Here is a 20,317-nt window from a genome sequence, read left to right on the forward strand (position 1 = left end):
TTTCCGGCTGGGTCGAAGTTCGAGGTGTACCTAACTTTTGATAGAGAAGTTAACACCACAAGTCCTGTGATTGGTTATAAATGTGAGTGTGTTGGTTGCAAAAAAAATTAGTTTCATCTGGGCTAAAAATGTATGCAATTTTATTTGATGTAGTACCACCGTGTCAAGTAGCCGTGTGCTTGGAACATGTATGGGGTACCTGTAAAAAAAAGTACTCAAATTTTGTGCGAAACTAGGGGTGTTGCAGAAACATCTGGTTATATCGAAAATGAGCCATGAAAGGTACCATTTTCTGCAGTTAATACTTTGAGGTAGGGGTTGTAGTACTGATATTTATGGGTCACAGTTTGGTTGATATATTGCATATAGTGTTTTTAAACACAAACGTTAACATGGTCGCCTATGGGATTTGAACTGGTATAGTCCAACCTGTACTACATAAGCCGAGTATTCTCTAGCGTTATTACAGTTTATTAGGTGAGAATAAAAGTAATAATGTTAGAGGACAATCGAGCTGATACTACACTGGTAAACTCACAAGACAAAACAAAACATTTACAGCTGTCTTCATATCTGTATCAAAAAAAGAAAAAAGAAAAAAAGAAAAAAGAGAAGAATTTTAACCTAAATATGTAATTTGCTGATAATTTGTTTTACATTAAAATTAAAAGTGATTATGCGAGTTAGTATGGGTTGAAAACTTAAAGGGACATACCCTAGTTTTTAAACACTAAGACATATTATTTACTATTAGAGCCGTTTTTGATAACTGAAATCATACTTTACTTAGATTTTATTGTTTATATTATCCATTTCCGTACATTCGAAGTGTTTTTGGTGATCCTGGTGTTTTTAATATCATAAAATGCATTTCTCATATTTTTAAAAACGCGCGTGTCTGAGAAGTAACAGTTATGGAGTAAAGTTTTAGTCTATTTTTAGAGGGTATTTCACCATTTCAAAGTCACAAACTTATGTTTCACTCAATTGTAACTTTATCCAAATGTGTTACAGGTTTGTAGATTAACTAAACTTAGTGTGTATTTTCATGAAACTAGGGTATGTCCCTTTAATTATCTGTCTTATTAAACTGTCTTTTAATACCAAAGTTTGTTTTGTTTAATGACACCACTAGAACAAATTGATTTATTCATCATCCGCAATAAGTTTGTCAAACATTTATTAATAATTCTGACACAGTCTTCAGAAGAAACCTACTACATTTTTACAGCAACAACGACAACGACGACAACAACGACAACAACGACGACAACAACAACGACGACAACAACAACGACAACAACAACAACGACAACAACGACAACAACAACAACGACAAAATTGCACATTTATTTATTAAAAGGACAAAAAACAAATGGTCAACAACAACAATAGCTTAGTTGTCTTTTAAATATTGTCAAGCTCAATATACTGGGGCAGTAATAATAATTTTCCTGGATTGATTGCAGTTACTATAGACAATGGTTCCTGGTGGATTTCATAGCTGAGTGGATAGCATTGATAAGAGGCAGTTTGGGACCAGGACATTCCCCGGTCAGGTCATCTAGATGGATCGCCCAAACACCAACACCACCGAGTCCCTTAGACACAGCCCATCGAACCTACAGAATAAAATAAAATAATAATTTTTATAAATTTATTTTAATTATAAATAAAATCCGTGTCATCACAATGGAACAACTAGTTAGATACACATATGTTCAGTAAAACATATATATTTTTTTATTGTACGGTCAGAATAGTTATTATTATTATTATTATTATAATAAGATTATTATTATTATTATTATTATTATTATTATTATTATTATTGTTGTTGTTGTTATTAGTATTACATGTATTATAGTAAGATTAAATGGGTATGTAATAACATTTACCAGTCAACCATTTGGCACGTGGCACATGACAAAGCAAGTCTGACTAACACATTTTTCGATTTCTTCTGGAAAAGACACAGTGATGGTGTGGATAGGAAAGCTATGGAATTTGCAATTTTAATTAAAACAAATAACAGTCAAAATAAAATATAAGAATAAACCATTATATTATAAAAGGAAATAATATGAGATTATATGTAATGTTCTGACACAACAACAAACTTTGGAATAAAAATACAAAGTAATTTTATTTCGAATTTTGGCTGGTCATCCCATTCCCAAGATGCTCTACGGCACCTATTGTTATACTACCTCCGGTAATAGTTTCTAAATGATCATAGTTTCTACACTGATATCGACAGTAACACAATATACATTACAATAAGTAACTTTAAATAAAATTAAATAAAAAGAGGAAATTGTTAAATATTAAAGAAAACAGATTTACCTTCCCTGCGACACTTTTCTCACTGGCGTAAGACACCCAGCTCTTTCCCCAGTACAGGTAAGGGACTAGAGACACAGGGTCCCACACCGAGGTGCCGCCAAGTTTCAGAGCTGCGCAGGTCTAGAAATATAACGGAATATAGATACATGTATGTAAGACATTTAAATTAACTCCCCTGTATGCATGCATGTATGTATATATGTATGTATGTATGTATGTATGTTTAGGGTGCGGTCTCTAGCCCAGTGGTAAAGCGCTGGCTTGATGCGCGGTCGGTCAAAGGTCGATCACCACGACTGGTTTATCAAAGACCATAATGGTGAATATAAAATACCCCTTGCTACTAATGGAACCGGCCTCGGTGGTGTCGTGGTTAAGCCATCGGACATAAGGCTGGTAGGTACTGGGATGCAGCCCGGTACCGGCTCCCACCCAGAGCGAATTTTTGCGACTCAATGGTTAGGTGCAAGAACACTACACATTCTTCTTTCTCACTAATCACTAACAATTTACTAACACCTAACCCACTGTTCTGGACAAACAGCCCAGATAGCTGAAGTGTGTGCCCAGGACAGCGTGCTTGAACCTTAATTGGATATAAGCACGAAAATAAGTTGAAAATTTCAATAATATTTAACAAATTGAACAATGTAGCGGGTATCCTCTGTAAGAATATATGTCAGTATTTTCAACCCAGTGGGAAAGAAACTACAATTATTCAACCAAAGAACATTGGATTTGGGGGAGGTGTGTGTGTGTGTGGGGGGGGGGGGGGTCACTTCGAGGTTTTCACCCCCAGCCCCCACCAGTTGGATCTGCGCCTGTCATGATTTCAATGGCGAATATATTCAGCTCATGACTTTACAGTGTGTCCTCTTTATTCTTAAAAACTATACTAGGCACAATACGTTAAGGGACACTACGTATGCGAAGGGTAGCCCACTCGTTGTGCCAGTCGTATGGAAAAACTCTTGCTGTTAATGGATGATGGAATGGCTCACTTACAGGCATCTCACTATTTGTCTCATGGATAAGCCATCATTCAGACATGGCAGGGCTCGAGACTGTCCAGTATACCCAGTTAACGTTTTGGTGGCATGGTTATCCGAAGCCAAATTGCAAAGAAATTTATACCCTCTCAACTGTAATCAAACATGAAACGTGTTAACATAAAAAAAAGGAGATTCACGTGTACCGTACAGTTTTCAGTCAGGTACCCTGCTTAGTCAGAAAAAAAGTTTTAAAAAGTCAAACATTCTTGGATTTTGTTATGCATTTGCCATACGCTTTCTACCGGCAACTAAATAAGCTGTGAATAAAAGGCTCATGTACATACAATCTGAAATGCTTTAAATTATTCAAGTATGTAACCAACTTTTCATTACCTATCACCGCATCTGGCGTTATATATATATATATATAAATTGTTTTGTTTTTTGTTGTTGAAAAAAGCAAGGTAACATTTGATGCTGGTCCTTAACTTGTCATGACTAGTATAGTATGTGCAGTACTTACGTCAGTAAACGTGTAAACTCCTCGGAGGTGTCTAACGGGACCCGGGTCTCCGGGTTCAATCGCCGGGGAGTGCAGTCCATGTTGTTTGACGTTCGCCAAGGTGTACGATCGCCCGTATGTTGGAATACCAGCCAGAGCTTTTTCGGGAGTTAGACCCAGTCCCAGGTATATCGCGATAAGGCCGGACTGAAACACATACATAGTACAAAGAATGGTGGCAATAGACAGTTGGTCGTTATAGACAGGTTTGATTAAAATACACATGGTAAAATTAGGTTCAATATATAATGGAACTTGTAAGAACATGCATCTTGTATTGCAATAACCTATTTATAACGGGCGTTTTTGGTTAGAGGATGTGTGTCCAGGACAGCGTGCTTGAACATAAATGAAACTGTTTCAGGGAAATCAACATCTGTATCGCTAAAATTAAAGTGTTGTATCATTCAGCATATACTGCTGAATTTACCTGGGTATGTGGGTATGACAATTTATGTGGGTATATGGGTATGACAATGGGTATGACATATTATGGTATATGAGTATGACAATGTATGTGGTCCACGTACATCCAAAACGCAGATATATAATATAATAGAAAACAATACTTCCTTAAAATGGCTCAGCATTTGACTATAAATTAACTTATGTACATTATCAGTGGGGTGTAGCTCAGTGGAAGTCCTAGAGGAGTCTTGACCGGGGAAAAGGTCTCCTCGGAAGACCAAAAAATACCAAAAGCCCCAAAACAAACAACGACACCAACACCAGCAAGACATTAACGACGAAAAAACACTATAACCTAAAGTTTTTAGGTGTTTTTTTTGCAAGTGTTATCTCAAAGTTGCACAGTGACGGCTTCCCCCTAGGGCAGGACATAGCCTGGTATACCAGGACGGTGCACATAAAAGATCCCTTGCGGGTTTCTTCTTTTAGAATATATGTCAAAATTACCAATACCAGATAATTAATAAATCAATGTGCTCTAGAGGTGTTGTTAAACACAAAAAAACACAACAAAATAACTGGTATTTCAAAGGCCGTGGTAAACGCTAGCTGTTCTGTCTGGAAAAGTATATTTAATTGATCGTGTGACGAAAGCGGTTTTATCCTTCTAATTTTCTAGACAAATCGCAAAACAGATTTAGTGTTCCTAATGGTTGTATTCATAGATTTTCATCTCAATGCATGTTAAAATATAAATAAATTTACTCAAATTAACACCTACCAGTCGATAATTTACAAATGTGCTGGTGTTTCTTTAAATAAACAGTTGTTTACTTTACGTACTTACTGTTGAACTGTTCGGATTCTCTCCTATAGGAGCCACCAGTGGGCTGTTGTAGCCGGTGATGTTTTCCACGTTTGGTATGTACATGTGGAAATCGTAAGCCATTAGTGTAGCAAAGTCGATATTGCTTAAAAAAAAATTATATTGTTAAACCAGGTTCAGACGTAGCCTAAAGTAACTGAGGTGTGTGTGCGTGTCTGTGCGTGCATGTGTGTGTGTGCGTGTCTATGTGTGTGTGTGTGTGCGTGTATGTCTATGTGTGTCTATGTGTGTATATGTGTGTGTGCGTGTGAGAGGGAGAGAGTAGAAAACAGACAGAATTCAGTAATACAAGAATTTTCTACTTATTTTTGATGAAAAGCATTTCTAAACAGTTTGGTGGTTTTCGTATTTTTGTTGGAGTATATTAAATTACATTCTCTGGTTACCATATTATAACCTCATGTACAAATGTGAAATACAAGCTCAAATGCACTTTTAAAAAAGTCGTGTGTGTTCGCTATGAACGGATATCGTCAAACGTATACGCTTGATTCGTCGCCTGTACCGCCATAGCTCGGCAAAGCACAAACGACAGCCTGTTGTTGGTTTCAGTTAACACGTGCGTTTGCCGATTTCAAATTGTAGGGTTCGTCTCAAAAAATTAAAAGAGAAATCTTGCGCTGTACGAAGAACGTTCGGTTGAGGATACGGTACTAGAGTCTTTAGATAAAACCGGTTTGATCTTGACAACATATTATCGACAGTCGTACCTTCCTATTTCAGAATTGATATTTTATAAAGTGTTAGTAGAACTTTCAAAGTTTAGTTTGTACTAGTAACACATTAATCATGTATATATTTTAAAAATAAAATATACTAAAGTAGACAATGAACGTTTTCACTTCTTAATTTTACGTGTTAAAATCGACAAATTCAAATAAATATTATTTCGTTTGGAAAGGGTAAAGTTGGGGCGGGGGGGGGGGGGTGTTGTTTAACGACATCAAAGATAAAGCATATTGATTTAATAATCATCCGACCCCATACAACCGTAAATAAAATGTGTTGAGTGCGTCGTTAAATAAAACATATCCTATCCTTCCTTCCATCTGCTGTTGGATGTCTAACATTTGGTAATTTTGACATATAATCTTAGAGAGGAATCGGGTGCCTGTGCAGGGAGAGGGTATTGGAGGTCAAAACCCTTACTTGCCCAAGCTTAAAAAAAATTGAAATGTATTTTTTGGGGGAGCATGGCCCCATATAAACTTCGCTTAACACAGTCTATAACCCCAACCCCGCTGAAATCCCTGCACACGCGCCTTGGTAACCCGCTACATTTTTTTTTTAGCAAGGGATTGTTTATATGTACCATCCCACAGACAGGATATCACATACCATGGTCTTTTTGTATACCCGCCGATGGGGATCGATCCTAGACTGACCGCGCATTTCCAAAAAACACCTTTTTAGGTCTAAGTAATGAATAAAAATAACATATAGTCTTAAATTTTTTTACGTAAATCGAACACAGTACCCTCTTCCTCTACCCCTAGAGCGTTACGTAATTAGTAACACCCCCTTACATGTAACGCATATGCCAACAGCTGGCCACTGTCAAAATTTCAAGGCAAATCCCCCACTCACCGACCCCTGGAAAGGCGTTGTACTATACCTCTATGGATATAAACGTTTTGGAGATATGAGACAACCCCTCAATCAAGGCAGTTAAATTTGTTCAAAAATTGCGAAATCTCACGTGATCTCTTGTTGGGGAATTCTATATTTGTGATAAGCCAATGAAAACCGAGATCGGTACGAGCCCGTCAAAAGTGTTCCACTTTCAAAATCATGGCTTTGTTTTTGACCTGGATAAGCCAGCGTAGTGAAACCAATGCGGAGTGCGGCGTCATATATGCACCAAACGTAATTATCTCGCCTTCATGTAAAATTCTTTAATCCCATTGGTTGTTTGCCGTTGGACAAATCCCTTATCCCCCTGTGGGCGGAGCCAAATTCTCTTATACCCCGTCTGTAATTTCCAACAGTTTCCAGCCGCCCCAGTTAATGCTAAAGCAATAATTAGATTATAAATAACATTGATAATCAACCAAGTATACATAATTAATTTTATTTTTACTATAAAATACACTATTTCAATACTTTTAAAAGCTGCAATGTTGAACTCGGCCACCTAATTACGGTCGTGGTGTTATTGTATTAATGCGCGATTAGCAACAGTTGTTGCTTTTTTGTTGTTTTTTTAATATTTTTATTTTTTTACTACATACATTTCTAATAAAAAAAAAGTGTTTTTTATTTTTGTTATTAATATCTGTTTCAGACAATTTCATATTACAAACATTTGAAGTTAAAAACTCGTTTATCGACGGAACTATTTTTCGTCACTGGCAAGTGGTTTCGTTCGCGTCCGCGTGGTACGGCTCCGTTAATAAATTGTTAACAATTATTTTCTGGCGTTATTTTTATTATTTGGCTATATGGTTTAACATGTCGGCAAGATAAATTCGTTGTAGAAGCATCTCTCGGGGTATATGGCTTTTTATGTACCCTCTGTGTGCTCTTTTACCCCCTCGCCTTCGGCTCGGGGTAAAAGAACACACAGAGGGTACATAAAAAGCCATATACCCCTCGTGATGCTTCTACAACTTATATTGGATGTTCTGTTTTATATGCTTAAAGGGACATTCCTGAGTTTGTTGCAATTTTTAAAGATGTTATCGACTAACAGAGACTTTTTAACGATTGTAATTACATATCAAATATATTTTTCTCAATATCGTATTAGTGGCTGTATATTAAACGTGTTTCTGATCGTTCTAATATTTGTACTAGGTTAAATTTCATTTTATTTCCAAAAATTTGTTTTTTCGTACGTACGAAATTATCTGAAGACAAAATCCATTTTGGGCTTCTTACAAATATTAAGACTACCAGAAACACATTGAATATACAGACACTGATATTCTAAACAAGAAAATATATTTAATATGTAAGTTTAATCGTAGAACTATTTTACAAGTCGGAAACATCTTACAATGCAGCAAACTCGGGAATGTCCCTTTAAATAATAAAATTATTCCAGGGAATGCAGTTTTAAAAGATCCTTTGCTACTAATGGAAAATATAGTGGATTTCCTCTGAAGAGTACATGTCAGAATGAGGGGCGGGTGTAACCCAGTGATGAAACGCTCGCTCTATGCGCGGTCAGTTTGGGATCGATCCCCGTCGGTGGGCCCATTGGGCTATTTCTCGTTCCAGCCAGTGCACCACGACTGGTATATCAAAGGCCGTGGTATGTACTACCCTGTTTCTGGGATGGTGCATATAAAGGATCCCTTGCTGCTAATCGAAAAGAGTAGCCCATGAAGTGGCGACAGCGGGTTTCCTCTCTCAATATCTGTGTGGTCCTTAACCATATGTCTGACGCCATATAACCGTAAATAAAATGTGTTGAGTGCGTCGTTAAATAACACATTTCTTTCTTTATGTCGGAATAACCAAAGTTAAAGTGTGTTTTGTTTAACGACACCACTAGAGCACATTGATTAATTAATCATCGGCTATAGGACGTCAAACATTTGATAAATCTGAGGAAACCCGCTACATTTGCCCTAATGCAGCAAGGGATCTTTTATATGTACTTTCTTTCCCACAGACAGAAAAGCACATATCGCGGCCTTTGACCAGTTGTGTTGCATTGGCTTGAACGAGAGAAAAAAACCCCAATCAGTTGAATGGATCCATTGAGGTGGTTCAATCCTGCGACGCAAGGACCTCAAGCGAACACTCAATCGACTGAGCTAAATCCCCCTCCCCTCCCCCCTCCCCCCCCTCCAGAACCCAGTAATACAAGGACCTCGTCAGCTAGACAAAAAATAGCATTTCTATACTAAAAAAAAAATTCTTCTTAATTTCGATGGAGAGCATTTCTAAACAGTTTGGTTTTTTGTTTCGTATTTTCGATGTACTACTTTACTACTAATGGAATTAGCGTTCTCTAAAACCCTGTGACCTGATAATGATAAATACAACTTGGATTTCCTTTGAAGATCACATATCAGAACGACCAAATGCTTGACATTCAATATCCAGTGATAAGTTAAGCAATACGCCCTAGTGGTTTGGAACCAACTTTAAATTAAATTTGCAGTCATGAAATATATAAAATAGGACAGATGGCGAAGTGAACTTTAGCCATTGTAGTAGCCAGAATTATACACGTGACAGGCTGACACCCCCCACCCCCCACCCCACCCCCCATCCCCTGTTATGGCAATGACTTTAAACAGTTCAGGGGGACGGGACGTAGTCCAGTGGTGAAAGCGATCGCTTTATGCACAATCGTCTCTGTCGGTGGGCCCATTGGGCTATTTCTCATTCCAGCCAGTGCACCGCGACTGGTATATCAAAGACCGTGGTGTTTGCTATCCTGTCTGTTGGATGGTACATATAAAAGATTCATTGCTACTAATGGAAAAATGTAGCAGGTTTCCTCTCTTAGACTATATGTCAGAATTATCAAATGTTTGACATCCAATAACCAATGATTAATAAATGAATGAATGTTCTCTAGTGGTGTCGTTAAACAAACCACACTTTAACTTTTAGGACGGGTGGCGAGGTCTCAACGTTAGCTGTTGGAGTAGCCAGGATCAGAGAGCCTCCCGCCCGACCCCAACCCACCACTATGCTAGTAACCGTTAAACATTTCAAAAGGAAACGTTACTCACTTGTTTAATATGGTGTAGTCGTACAAGATGGATGCTTGGTGGTTGTTGTTCGGCAGAGCCATGGAGATCAGTAGAGCTGTCTGGTTGCCGAGTCTGGAGTCAAGCGATGTTTGTGCTCGAAATATCTGTGTAAAATAAAAGTAAGCAGGAACTGAGAGAAAAAATTATCAGCTCTGTGGTAGAGCGTATTTTGAAGTGTAATGGACAACAGGACCATACCCCATACACTACAACTATTAATCTGCCTCTGTGTTATAGTGGTTACGATATCGTATCTATGACTGGTAATAATATGTTCGCATCAACAACCAACCCTTGAATTGCCCATGCAGTAAACAATGCCGAAGAGATTGCCTCGGAGTTTTTTTTTTTTTTTTTTTTTTTTTTTTTACTGTGGACTATATACTTTTTTTCCACGGCATGCTTTTTGCCATGAACATTTTCTTTCAGTTGCAGAGATTGAGTTGCAATACATATCTACTTAGGTTTACGGGTGTACCATACGTGTTTCAGGCGCAAAGGTTTTTTGACAGTGACACTGGATAAAATAAAATTGCATATATTTATTGTCCAGATAAAACACATTATTATATAACATTTAGTGAAATATCTTAAAATATCAGTGAAATAAAAATGTTATTCCTCTCAGTGACGATAACACCTTTGAGAGTGAAAATTTCACTATTTCACTCTAAAATGTGTTATCGTCACTGTAGAAAGTGTTATCTTCACTGTAAGAAAGCCGGAACTATTTTGCTGTTGGCATTTTAAAAATAAAGGTAAATTGCCAAAAGTTGCATAATAAATAGAAAATTTCATGTTTTTCATCTCGTGATCTCTTTAATAAGTTAAGTCCTCTCAAAAATCGATCAGTGATTTTTAATTTTTATTGTTGTTTAGTGAACCTGAAATGTGGTGAATCATTTGCACACAATAGCACATTGAGCATTTAAGAATTTAACAGCAGGGATACAGTAATCCAGATCTAAAGCCTGCTTAAAACATATTAATTCTTACCTGGATAAACTGCATATATCTATTTTTTTGTGAGGCTTTGGGGAATTCCCAATCAAAATCGATACCATCAAAACCATAATGACGCAAAAATCCAATTGCGTTGATGGCGAATCTGAAATTGATTTTTAAAACGAAGAACAAGAAGCTTTGTTTTGTTTAACGATACCACTAGAGCACATTGATTTATTCATCATCGGCTATTGGATGTTAAACATTTGGTCATTAAGACATATAGTCTCAGAGAGGAAACCCGCTACATTTGTTTTCATTAGTAGCAAGAGATCGTTTATATGCACCATCCCACAGACAGAATAGCACATACCACGGCCTTTGATATACTGGTCGTGGGGCACTGGCTGGAATGAGAAATAGCCCAATGGGCCCACCGACGGGGATCGATCCCAAACCGACCAATTCATCAAGCGAACACTTTACCACTGGGCTACGTCCCGCCCCGATTTTAAAACGAGGACTAACACATAGATGAATGGAATCTGAGGAGTGGAGCATAGCCATGAGAAGTTAGTCTCTATAATATCACCATCTTAATATGTTTATGCTGTGCTGAGAAAACAAAACATAGTCTCATACAGAGTAAGATAATTTTTACAACTATTACTGATCTCATTTATCATCATTTTAATATGCTTATGATGTGCTAAGAAAACAAAACATATCTATTTATCTTTTGTGTTACGTGATTAGGTGGAAAAGAAAGATAAGCCATCATTCAATACTTTCCACTCTGAATTTCATTAGGCCTAATACAGCTTAAACTACGATACTATAAAAGGTCCATACCCAGGAATAAGGTGACACATTATTTTATCACATTCAAGGATGAAATGTTATCTAAAAAAAAAACATTTCGCACTTCCACCCTTCGACCCTGCCGAATAGAAGCCTATACATGCTATAAACCTCTTCACTAACCACTAACAAACTAACCACTAACCCACTGCCCTGGACAGGCAGCCCAGAAATCTGATGAGTGTGTGTGTGTGTGTGTGTGTGTGTGTGTGTGTGTGTGTGTGTGCCCAGGACACCGTGCCTGAACCTTGATTGGATATAAGCAGGAAAATAAAGTATAAACAAACTTCTTCATTGTGTCCGGGTCGGTTACAACATTGTTGAATCCAAGCTGCAGACTCAACATCACTTTGAGTTTGGGGTTCGAAGCTTTGAATCCCACGAGAACATCGTACGTTTCTGTGTCTCCAGGCCGATCTGGTACGATCGTGTCGTTAGATATACTTGCGAATGCGTAGACGATGTGCGTGCAAAGCTGATGCGGAACTTCGCTTGGCGGGAAATATAACGTCTGATGATAGTAGCAGACGATATTCTTGCCTCCATTTTCTAACAACAAAAAACACATAAAGACGAATTTATTTTTGGCAATTAGAGGCAACGATTGACGCCACAAATTGCCAGAAAAAGGTTAGTTTGTTTTATTTAACGACACCACTAGAGCACATTGATTTATTAATCCTCGGCTACTGGAAGCTACTGGTAATTTTGACATTTAGTGTTAGAGAGAAAACCCACTACATTTTTTCCCATTGATACCAAGGGATCTTTTATATGCACAATCCCAGACAGAATAAAACACACACTACGGCCTTTGATATACCATTCTTGGTACAAATTTCCAGAAATGATCTGCAACCATCATCATTTATATAATGAACTTGATCGTCGGGTTTTAGCCAGTGTCTATTACCCCCCCCCCCCCTTTCGACCGATGAGGGTGGGGCTAGGAGTGAGTGGATGGTGAAGCGAGATAGTAGACTCTTCGATTTGATGACTGACAATTTAGGATAAGCTTGTCGTCAGGGTACCACATCGCCTAATGCAAATTGTCCGTGACTATTAAGGTTGGGTATATTTAAATGATAATGCGGCACTTTAATAAAAAAGAATTCATTGACATAACTGGTTCCTTTCCCAGCTGTTTTATTATGAAAAAAAACCCGTAGAATTTATTTAAGAACTCATGAAATAAATGCAAACCTTTTGCATATTTTCTTATTGTATTTAAAAGAAAAAAGTAAATCGAGATTAAAAGAAGTAATGGAAGATAGTGCAGCGGTTGCAAAACGAAGTACTAGTAGGCGTTATAACTGACAGAGTAGGAGTTGGGGGTTTATCGAGAGCTACAGACAGTCAGAAATGGGGGGGGGGGGGGGGGGGGGACGGCTCGATGGACCGGAGTCTGTTACCACAGTAATGTGCAATGTAGTCCACTTGTAATGCATATAGTTGGTGAAATTGTTGGACTAAGAATAGAACAAGTTGTAACAAATTAAAGGGTCCGAAAATTGAATGGCGTCGACATGCGTCGCTATTTGTCATGAAATCAAAATAAGCCTACATATTATTAGCGATAAATCACATCAGGCGCAAAGGCTACAATTATGATAACTACATAAAGCCTGATTGTCCAACAATTAAGTGCACTGCTTTATTCAACGGGGCTTAGGGTTCACAAAACGTAAACATTTATTTTATCATCTCTTTGACAGTCTAACGTCGTCTGCAAATTGAAGTATGCGCATGACACAGCGGAAATAATGTAACATTGCAACGTTCAGCCAGCCGTTTTTTGCTAAACGTTTGCAAACATATTTTGACTGGTAGTTCCCGAAATGGTCATTCGGTTTAATATGTAGCGTAAAAATCTGTCTTCCAAGACTAGCGTTAGCGACAAACCGCTGGCTAAACTTACTCCTGGAAAAAAAACCTGTCCCATCTGCGCAGGCGCAACAGACTAAGCAGTAAACCAGCCCCAAGTTCAGCCAGCAAACGTTTCGCTAAAGCTACTGTCACACCTTGCCCGATGGCGTTAACGGACGTCCGACGGAGAGCAGAATTTTCAATCCGTTCTTCTCCGTTCACATGCGTTTCCTGTCCGTTTGTCGTCCGGCGAATGCGTTCCTTGTCAGGCAAGGTTCGTGTGTTCCTCGTCCTGTACTTGTCAGTTCGCATTCGTTGATGTCCGGTGCACTGGAAGGTGCAAGGGAGTACCAGCAATCCAATCAGGTTGGTGACAGGCGGAGGGTGATATAGTGCTATGTGATTTGGAATGTCCCGTAGGATTAAACCAAAGAGAAATGGTGCGCATTTTAGTGAAGGAAATTTGGCGCAATTTTGATGGTCGTTCGAAATGAGAAAGGTAGACAGCTACATATAGGTTTTGAATTGTTCAATTCACCGGACAATTTAGACCCGTTTTGTCCGTCACGTGACCTGTATAAATACGTTCGAAGAACGTTTTGTCAGTTTCTCATGCGTTCCGCTTTCGTTTTGATCGGATCTTGTCCGTTACTCGTACGGTAATGTCCGTTACAGTGGCCGGTAATTGTCCTGTACTTGTCCGATGATTGTGCGGTCATTGTGCGTTTTATCCGCTAAATTTCGGGTGTTCTTCTGTTCGAAGGGCCTCGAGCAGAAACGGAGACGACTTTCACCACCGGATAATTTTCTTTCGCCTCGTCGGACGTCCGTTAACGCTATCTATCAAGATGTGACAGTAGCTTAACGTTCGCGAAGTATTTGATTGGCTCCTAATGTGACCATTTGGTTTACCGTGAAGCGCATAATACAGTCTAGCGTTTGCCAATAGTACTGCGCACGGGTCAATCGCCAGTTTCACAGCGTGTGGCAATAGTAAAATAGTATTAATTTTTTTAACTTCGCGGAAAATCGCGCAATTCCGTTTCCAAATGTAAATTCCGTTTCACAATGGGAATTCCGCGGAAAATCACTGGGTCTAGTGTGCTCATATATCAAAACAAAATATATTTTAAAAACAAAGGCAATGAGCAGTTATGGACGCTGTATTCGTGGGAAACTCAAAGTTTTCCTAAGAAATTAACCCATAGAAGCCGAGCTATACATTCAGACAAAAACCAAGAAAATATGAACTGGAGTCTGAGCAACTGTGGCGAAAATAGACGTCGGAAATGAGGGTAGTAAACGTCGCATGCGACGCGCGACGCCTTGTTTTGCAACCACTGATAGTGATGAGAGTTATGTGAATACTCCTAAATGAATTCGTCAGGTTACAGAAAATAATACACTTTAAAGGTTGGCGAAATTGGGTTATATTTTATACTGACATGAAAATAAATCTAATCAAATGTCCTTTTATTCATCGTGATCAGTTATGGAACAGACTTTAGTTAGTAATTCACTAAAATTATGTTGTAATACTTTACCTATTTTCGTCGAACAAAAAGTCCCAAGACTAGTAAAGATTAATGCTCCAACGAAACACCTGCAAAACGAAAAATGAACATAATATATAAACTGCAATACTTATTATAATAGTAGTCTGCATTTCTGATATGTAAATAAATCTATATTGTGAAGGCAAAGTTTAATACACCTACATAAGCGTACAAGACAGAGGGCAGGGAGGGGAAGGGACTGGGTGGAGATATATGGTCCAATTTAACAAGCAGACTGCAACGAAATAGTAAAACGTACCCCATCCCAAACCAAGGATACGAAGAGTGGGTTAAGGAACAGTTGAAATGCAGAAAAGGGACAGTTGGATGCACAAACATAGCCAAGACACTGCAAGGCAGATATAACATTTCTTACACACCTTTTGGTGAGAACATCATTTAATTTGTTATTTATGATGACACATAAACACACCAATAACACATATGTATGAAATCAGTTGGTTTCTCCTTGGCGATAACCCAGTACACACAGTCATACCATCCATTCAAATAAGCACCGTCGAAATTGATAGCTCTGTGACGTATACGTTTGTTCGTTTTGTTTTGTTTCAAAAATAGTTTAAATAGTTTATTAACCCCAGAAACATATATGGTAGTGTCCGGGTTGGGACCCTCATATCACTACCTTACAGACGTATAAGTTAACCTGGAACTGATTGCTCGTATATGGTAGTGTCCGGGATGGGGCCCTCATATCACTACCTTACAGACGTATAAGTTAACCTGGAACTGATTGCTCGTATATGGTAGTGTCCGGGATGGGGCCCTCATATCACTACCTTACAGACGTATAAGTTAACCTGGAACTGATTGCTCGTATATGGTAGTGTCCGGGATGGGGCCCTCATATCACTACCTTACAGACGTATAAGTTAACCTGGAACTGATTGCTCGTTGATGCCTTAAATGGACATACCCTAGTTTTTAAACACTAAGGCATATTACTATTAGAGCCATTTTTGATATCTGAAAAATACTTTCCTGGTGTTTTCAATATCACAAAATGCATTTCTCATATTTTTAAAAACGCACGTGCGTCTGAGAAGTAACAGTTATGGAGTCGAGTTTTAGTCTATTTTTAGAGGGCATTTGACCATTTTAAAGTCAAAGACTCATGTTTCACTCACTTGTAACTTTATCCAAATGTGTTACAGGTTTGTAGATTAACTAAACTTAGTGTGCATTTTCATGGGCTGAACCCAGGGTTTGTTCCTTTAAGCACAAGCGCTATAAATAAGTTTCAGACCACATTAATAATTTTTGTTCTCCAAATTTCAGATGCCTCTTTTTACCCCCCCCCCCCTCTCTTTTCTCATTTTGGGACAGATATGCAGACACAGGTCAGCTTGTGTCCCCAATGCTGCGTGTTTGAACATTACATTAATATAAGCACGTTAAATTCAGAATTTTGATCTGACGGTTCACATACAAACGTGAGTTTTAGTTTTTAAAAAACTAAAAAAACTTTTTAATTTGTTTTAAACCTGGGTTTTTTTCAGGATATGTAAGAAATTCAATATCCGTTAAATACCATTTATTTTACAACTCGTTTAAAAACTACCCAACTGGCATTCACTCGTTAGATACGTTTTGAAACAACTCGATGTAATAAAGTGGTATCTAAGTCCACCTGTTTACAATTCGCTGTGTACTGAACATTAATAAGTATGGTTGTTAACGGGTAATTCCCCATCTAGGGCGACTTGATTTACACGGACAAAGTCCAGTAATAACATTATTGACACCATTGATGAAGCAAAAATAACTTATTCGAAATAACATATTAAATATATTAATATTATTACTTCGGATATCAATAATCAACTTGATTGATAATTTTCTGTATATCAACGCAATGAACTTTGTATACAGTTATTAACAACATAATTCACTGGGGGGCGTAGACTTAAGCCTACATGTACGGGTCAGACAGACCTAATATACTATTTGATTGTCTGAAAAATATAGCATGTCATGCTTTTAGTTAGGGACAATAGATATAACAATATTTCACACACTAGTACTTACTTACTTAAGAATATCCATGTTATGTTAACGCGAGTGTGGGCTATCGCGACACGTCTTTTCCCCCCACCTTTCAGTGACTCAATTTGTGTAGAGTTGTTGGTTACGTCTGAACTCGGCTTGTGTGGTATTTTTGTACAAACGAATCATCTTGTGTCCATCGTTAAAAGTTTGTTTAGTTTAACGACACCACTCAAGGGCATTGATTTATTAAACATCGTCTATTGGATGTCAAGCATTTGGTAATTTTGACATTTAGTGTTAGAGAGGAAACCCGCTATATTTGTTCATTAGTAGCAAGGTATCTTTTATATGCATCATCCCATAGATACGATAACACATACCACAGCCTTTGATATGCCAGTCGTAGTGCACTGGCTGAAACGAGCATTTTGTGTCCAGTTCAGATCACAGATAGGAAGGCGCATGTGCAGACATTTAAGCAGGACGGGGGTGGGGGTGGGTCTAGACTGTTTTGAGGGAAGTTTTTATGGGGTGGGGTGCGGGTGGGGAGTTTGGCGAGTCATTCTTCCACATAAAATATATCAAAGTGTTACATGGTGGACAAAACTTTAAAGTCATCTCAGGATCTTCTTTTTGTCTCGTCCGGAACACACTGTTTAAAGCAAATAATTAAAACATTTCAGAAGATTACAACCACCACCCCCCCACCACTCCAACAAACAAACAAAAAATAAATAAAAAATACAACAACAAAAAACCCAAAACAAAACCCAACTGTACACAAATAGCTCTTAGCAAAAAATAATGACTAAGTTACACAAGATTGGATCGTTCGTTTTAGTTTTAAACTTATTTGGAATACTCATAGTGTTGCGGACGGTACAAAAAGGTGTCCGTTATATGTAGTGACCCGTTATAAGTTTGTAAAAGAGCTTTATGATTCTTAAAGGGACATTCCTGAGTTTGCTGCATTGTAAGATGTTTCCGACTAATAAAATATTTCTACGATTAAACTTACATATTAAATACATTTTCTTGTTTAGAATATCAGTGTCTGTATATTCAATGTGTTTCTGGTCGTCTTAATATTTGTACGAAGCCCAAACTGGATTTTGTCTTCAAATAATTTCGTACGTACAGAAAAACAATATTTTAGGATTTTTTTTTAAATGTAACCTAGTACAAGTATTAAAACGATCAGAAACACGTTTAATATACAACCACTAATATTGTATGCAGAAAATATATTTGATATGTAATTGCAATCGTTAAAAAGTCTTTGTTACTCGATAATATCTTTAAAATTGCAGCAAACTCAGGAATGTCCCTTTAAATGATTAATTGTTTTATCTTGTAAGTTTTGTGGCAGAGCGAACATATTCATAGTTTCACCTTTGTCTTTGAGATGTAATCAAATACCACTTACCTATGTTTTCCAACGCTCAGATATGTCTTTTAAAAACATAAAGTTTGGTTTTGTTTAACGACACCACTACAGCACATTGATTAATTAATCATCGGCTATTGGATGTCAAACATTTGGTAATTCTGGCTCATAGTCATCAGAAGAAACCCGCCACATTTTTTGCATTAGCAGCAAGGGATCTTTTATATGCACTTTCCCACAGACAGGAAAGCACATACCACGGCTTTTGATCAGTTATGGTGCACTGGTTGGAATGAGAAAAAACAGTCAGTTGAATGGATCCACCGAGGTGGTTCGATCAACTGAGCCAAATCCCACCCCTACAACCAAATAATTTAATTTTCTAGTAGAAATTATTTTAATTCGAAAATCTTTAGAGAAAATGGGCGCAATCGGTTGAAGCGAACACTCAGTTACGCTATGCCAAATTAATGTAGCCGACAAGTCTGCTGTTTTTGTGCAACTCATATGTCCCTGTTTAACGACACCACTAGAACAAATTGATGTATTAATCATTGACTATTGGATATCAAACATTTGGTAATTTTTGACTCGTAGTTTTAGAGGAAACCAGGTTTTTTTTCCCCATTAGTAGCAAGGTATCTTTTATATGCATTTTACCACAAACAGGACAGCACATACCACATCCTTTGATATATCAGTCGTGATGCGCTCAGAGAATGGGTCCAACGAGGTGGTTCGATCCTACGATGCAAGCACCTCATTGAGCTAGGTTCTGCCACCAACGTTTTATGGAGCAAAAGACACGTAACGCTTTGCTTGCTGTCCAGTTTTATTGTCGGAGTATGTCAAACGTTATCACATGGCTTTGTGTTCATACTGAACGCACAAGACGAAATATCAACTGAAAAAGTAGATACATTGGATGTAAATTCATGTTTCAATTTCATATTCATTTCATACTATCATATAATCATTTATAGATTTTATAAATTGTTTGGATAGGGACTTGATGAATATCATTCATCACTGTAACAAAATATTTTGCTTTATATTTGCTTTATAATAGTGTAAAAGTGTGTAAATATAAAAGTGTGCCCCCCACGTTTTGGCACCTTGTTACGCCACTGATGTTTTACTCGTTTTGTCGTGACATGCAATTAGTGGTTTATCCTTTAAAATATATGTGTTTACAAATCCTCGCAAGTTACTAGCATTAATACGTTGCATGTCTCGATATGCACCATAAATATCTTTCAAAACGTGGTATTATCAGTGGGAGACAATATCTAAAAGTAAATATTTAGAAATACGCACAGACGGATAACCATAAACGTCCCAAGCTGAATACAGGGGTAAGTTCAAGATGTGGTATATTGAGGTCGGCTGAAAAAAAACAAAACCCAAGAAGGAGAAGAAGAATTAAAGCCTGGTGCGCAGTCAGGCTAGGGTCAATCCCCGTCAGTGAGCCCATTGCGCTATTTCTTGTTACGCCTAGTGCACCATAACTGGTATATCAAAGGCCGTGGTATGTGCTGTCCTGTCTGTAGGATGGTGCATATAAAAGGTCCCTTGCTACTAATGTAGCGGGTTTTCTCTCTAAGAATATATGTCAAAATTAGCAAATGTTTGGCATCCAATGTCCGGTGATAATTTTTTTTTTTTTTAGTGGTGTCGTTAAACAAAACAAACTTTAAGTTTGACACCTAATAGCCAAATTGTAGGGTGTTTTTTTGCTGGGGTGTCGTTAAACATTCATGCATTGGTCCCCATCCCCAATGTA

The 20,317-nt window shown here is 37.8% G+C and overlaps 1 protein-coding gene across 2 annotated transcripts; it reads right to left on the reverse strand.

Annotated features, from left to right (window-relative positions):
- Positions 1-1,338: 1,338 nt before the first annotated feature.
- LOC121382337 (acidic mammalian chitinase-like) lies at positions 1,339-17,246 on the reverse strand. 2 transcript variants are annotated; one of them, XM_041511922.1, is made up of 10 exons: positions 17,191-17,246; positions 15,126-15,184; positions 12,003-12,264; positions 10,906-11,017; positions 9,889-10,013; positions 5,156-5,279; positions 3,862-4,047; positions 2,347-2,466; positions 1,899-1,963; positions 1,339-1,622 (listed from the first exon to the last, which is right to left on the reverse strand). In XM_041511922.1, the coding sequence occupies exons 1-10, from the start codon at positions 17,202-17,204 to the stop codon at positions 1,565-1,567; spliced, it is 1,125 nt and encodes a 374-aa protein (XP_041367856.1). In that variant the 5' UTR covers positions 17,205-17,246; the 3' UTR covers positions 1,339-1,564. The 2 variants fall into 2 exon arrangements, with proteins under 2 accessions (XP_041367856.1, XP_041367855.1); XM_041511921.1 differs by lacking the exon at positions 1,899-1,963.
- Positions 17,247-20,317: the final 3,071 nt, after the last annotated feature.

This window comes from Gigantopelta aegis, chromosome 9 (genome assembly GCF_016097555.1).
Source record: "Gigantopelta aegis isolate Gae_Host chromosome 9, Gae_host_genome, whole genome shotgun sequence".
Classification (NCBI taxonomy): Eukaryota; Metazoa; Mollusca; class Gastropoda; order Neomphalida; family Peltospiridae; genus Gigantopelta; species Gigantopelta aegis.

Bases quoted from the DNA above. Each gene is read 5' to 3' on its own strand.
- LOC121382337 (XM_041511921.1), bottom strand. The intron at 10,014-10,905 runs GTAAGAATTAAT...TATTTTACACAG, and splicing joins GATATATGCAGTTTATCCAG to ATATTTCGAGCACAAACATC. The intron at 1,623-2,346 runs GTAAATCTGTTT...TTTATTCTGTAG, and splicing joins AGAAAAGTGTCGCAGGGAAG to GTTCGATGGGCTGTGTCTAA.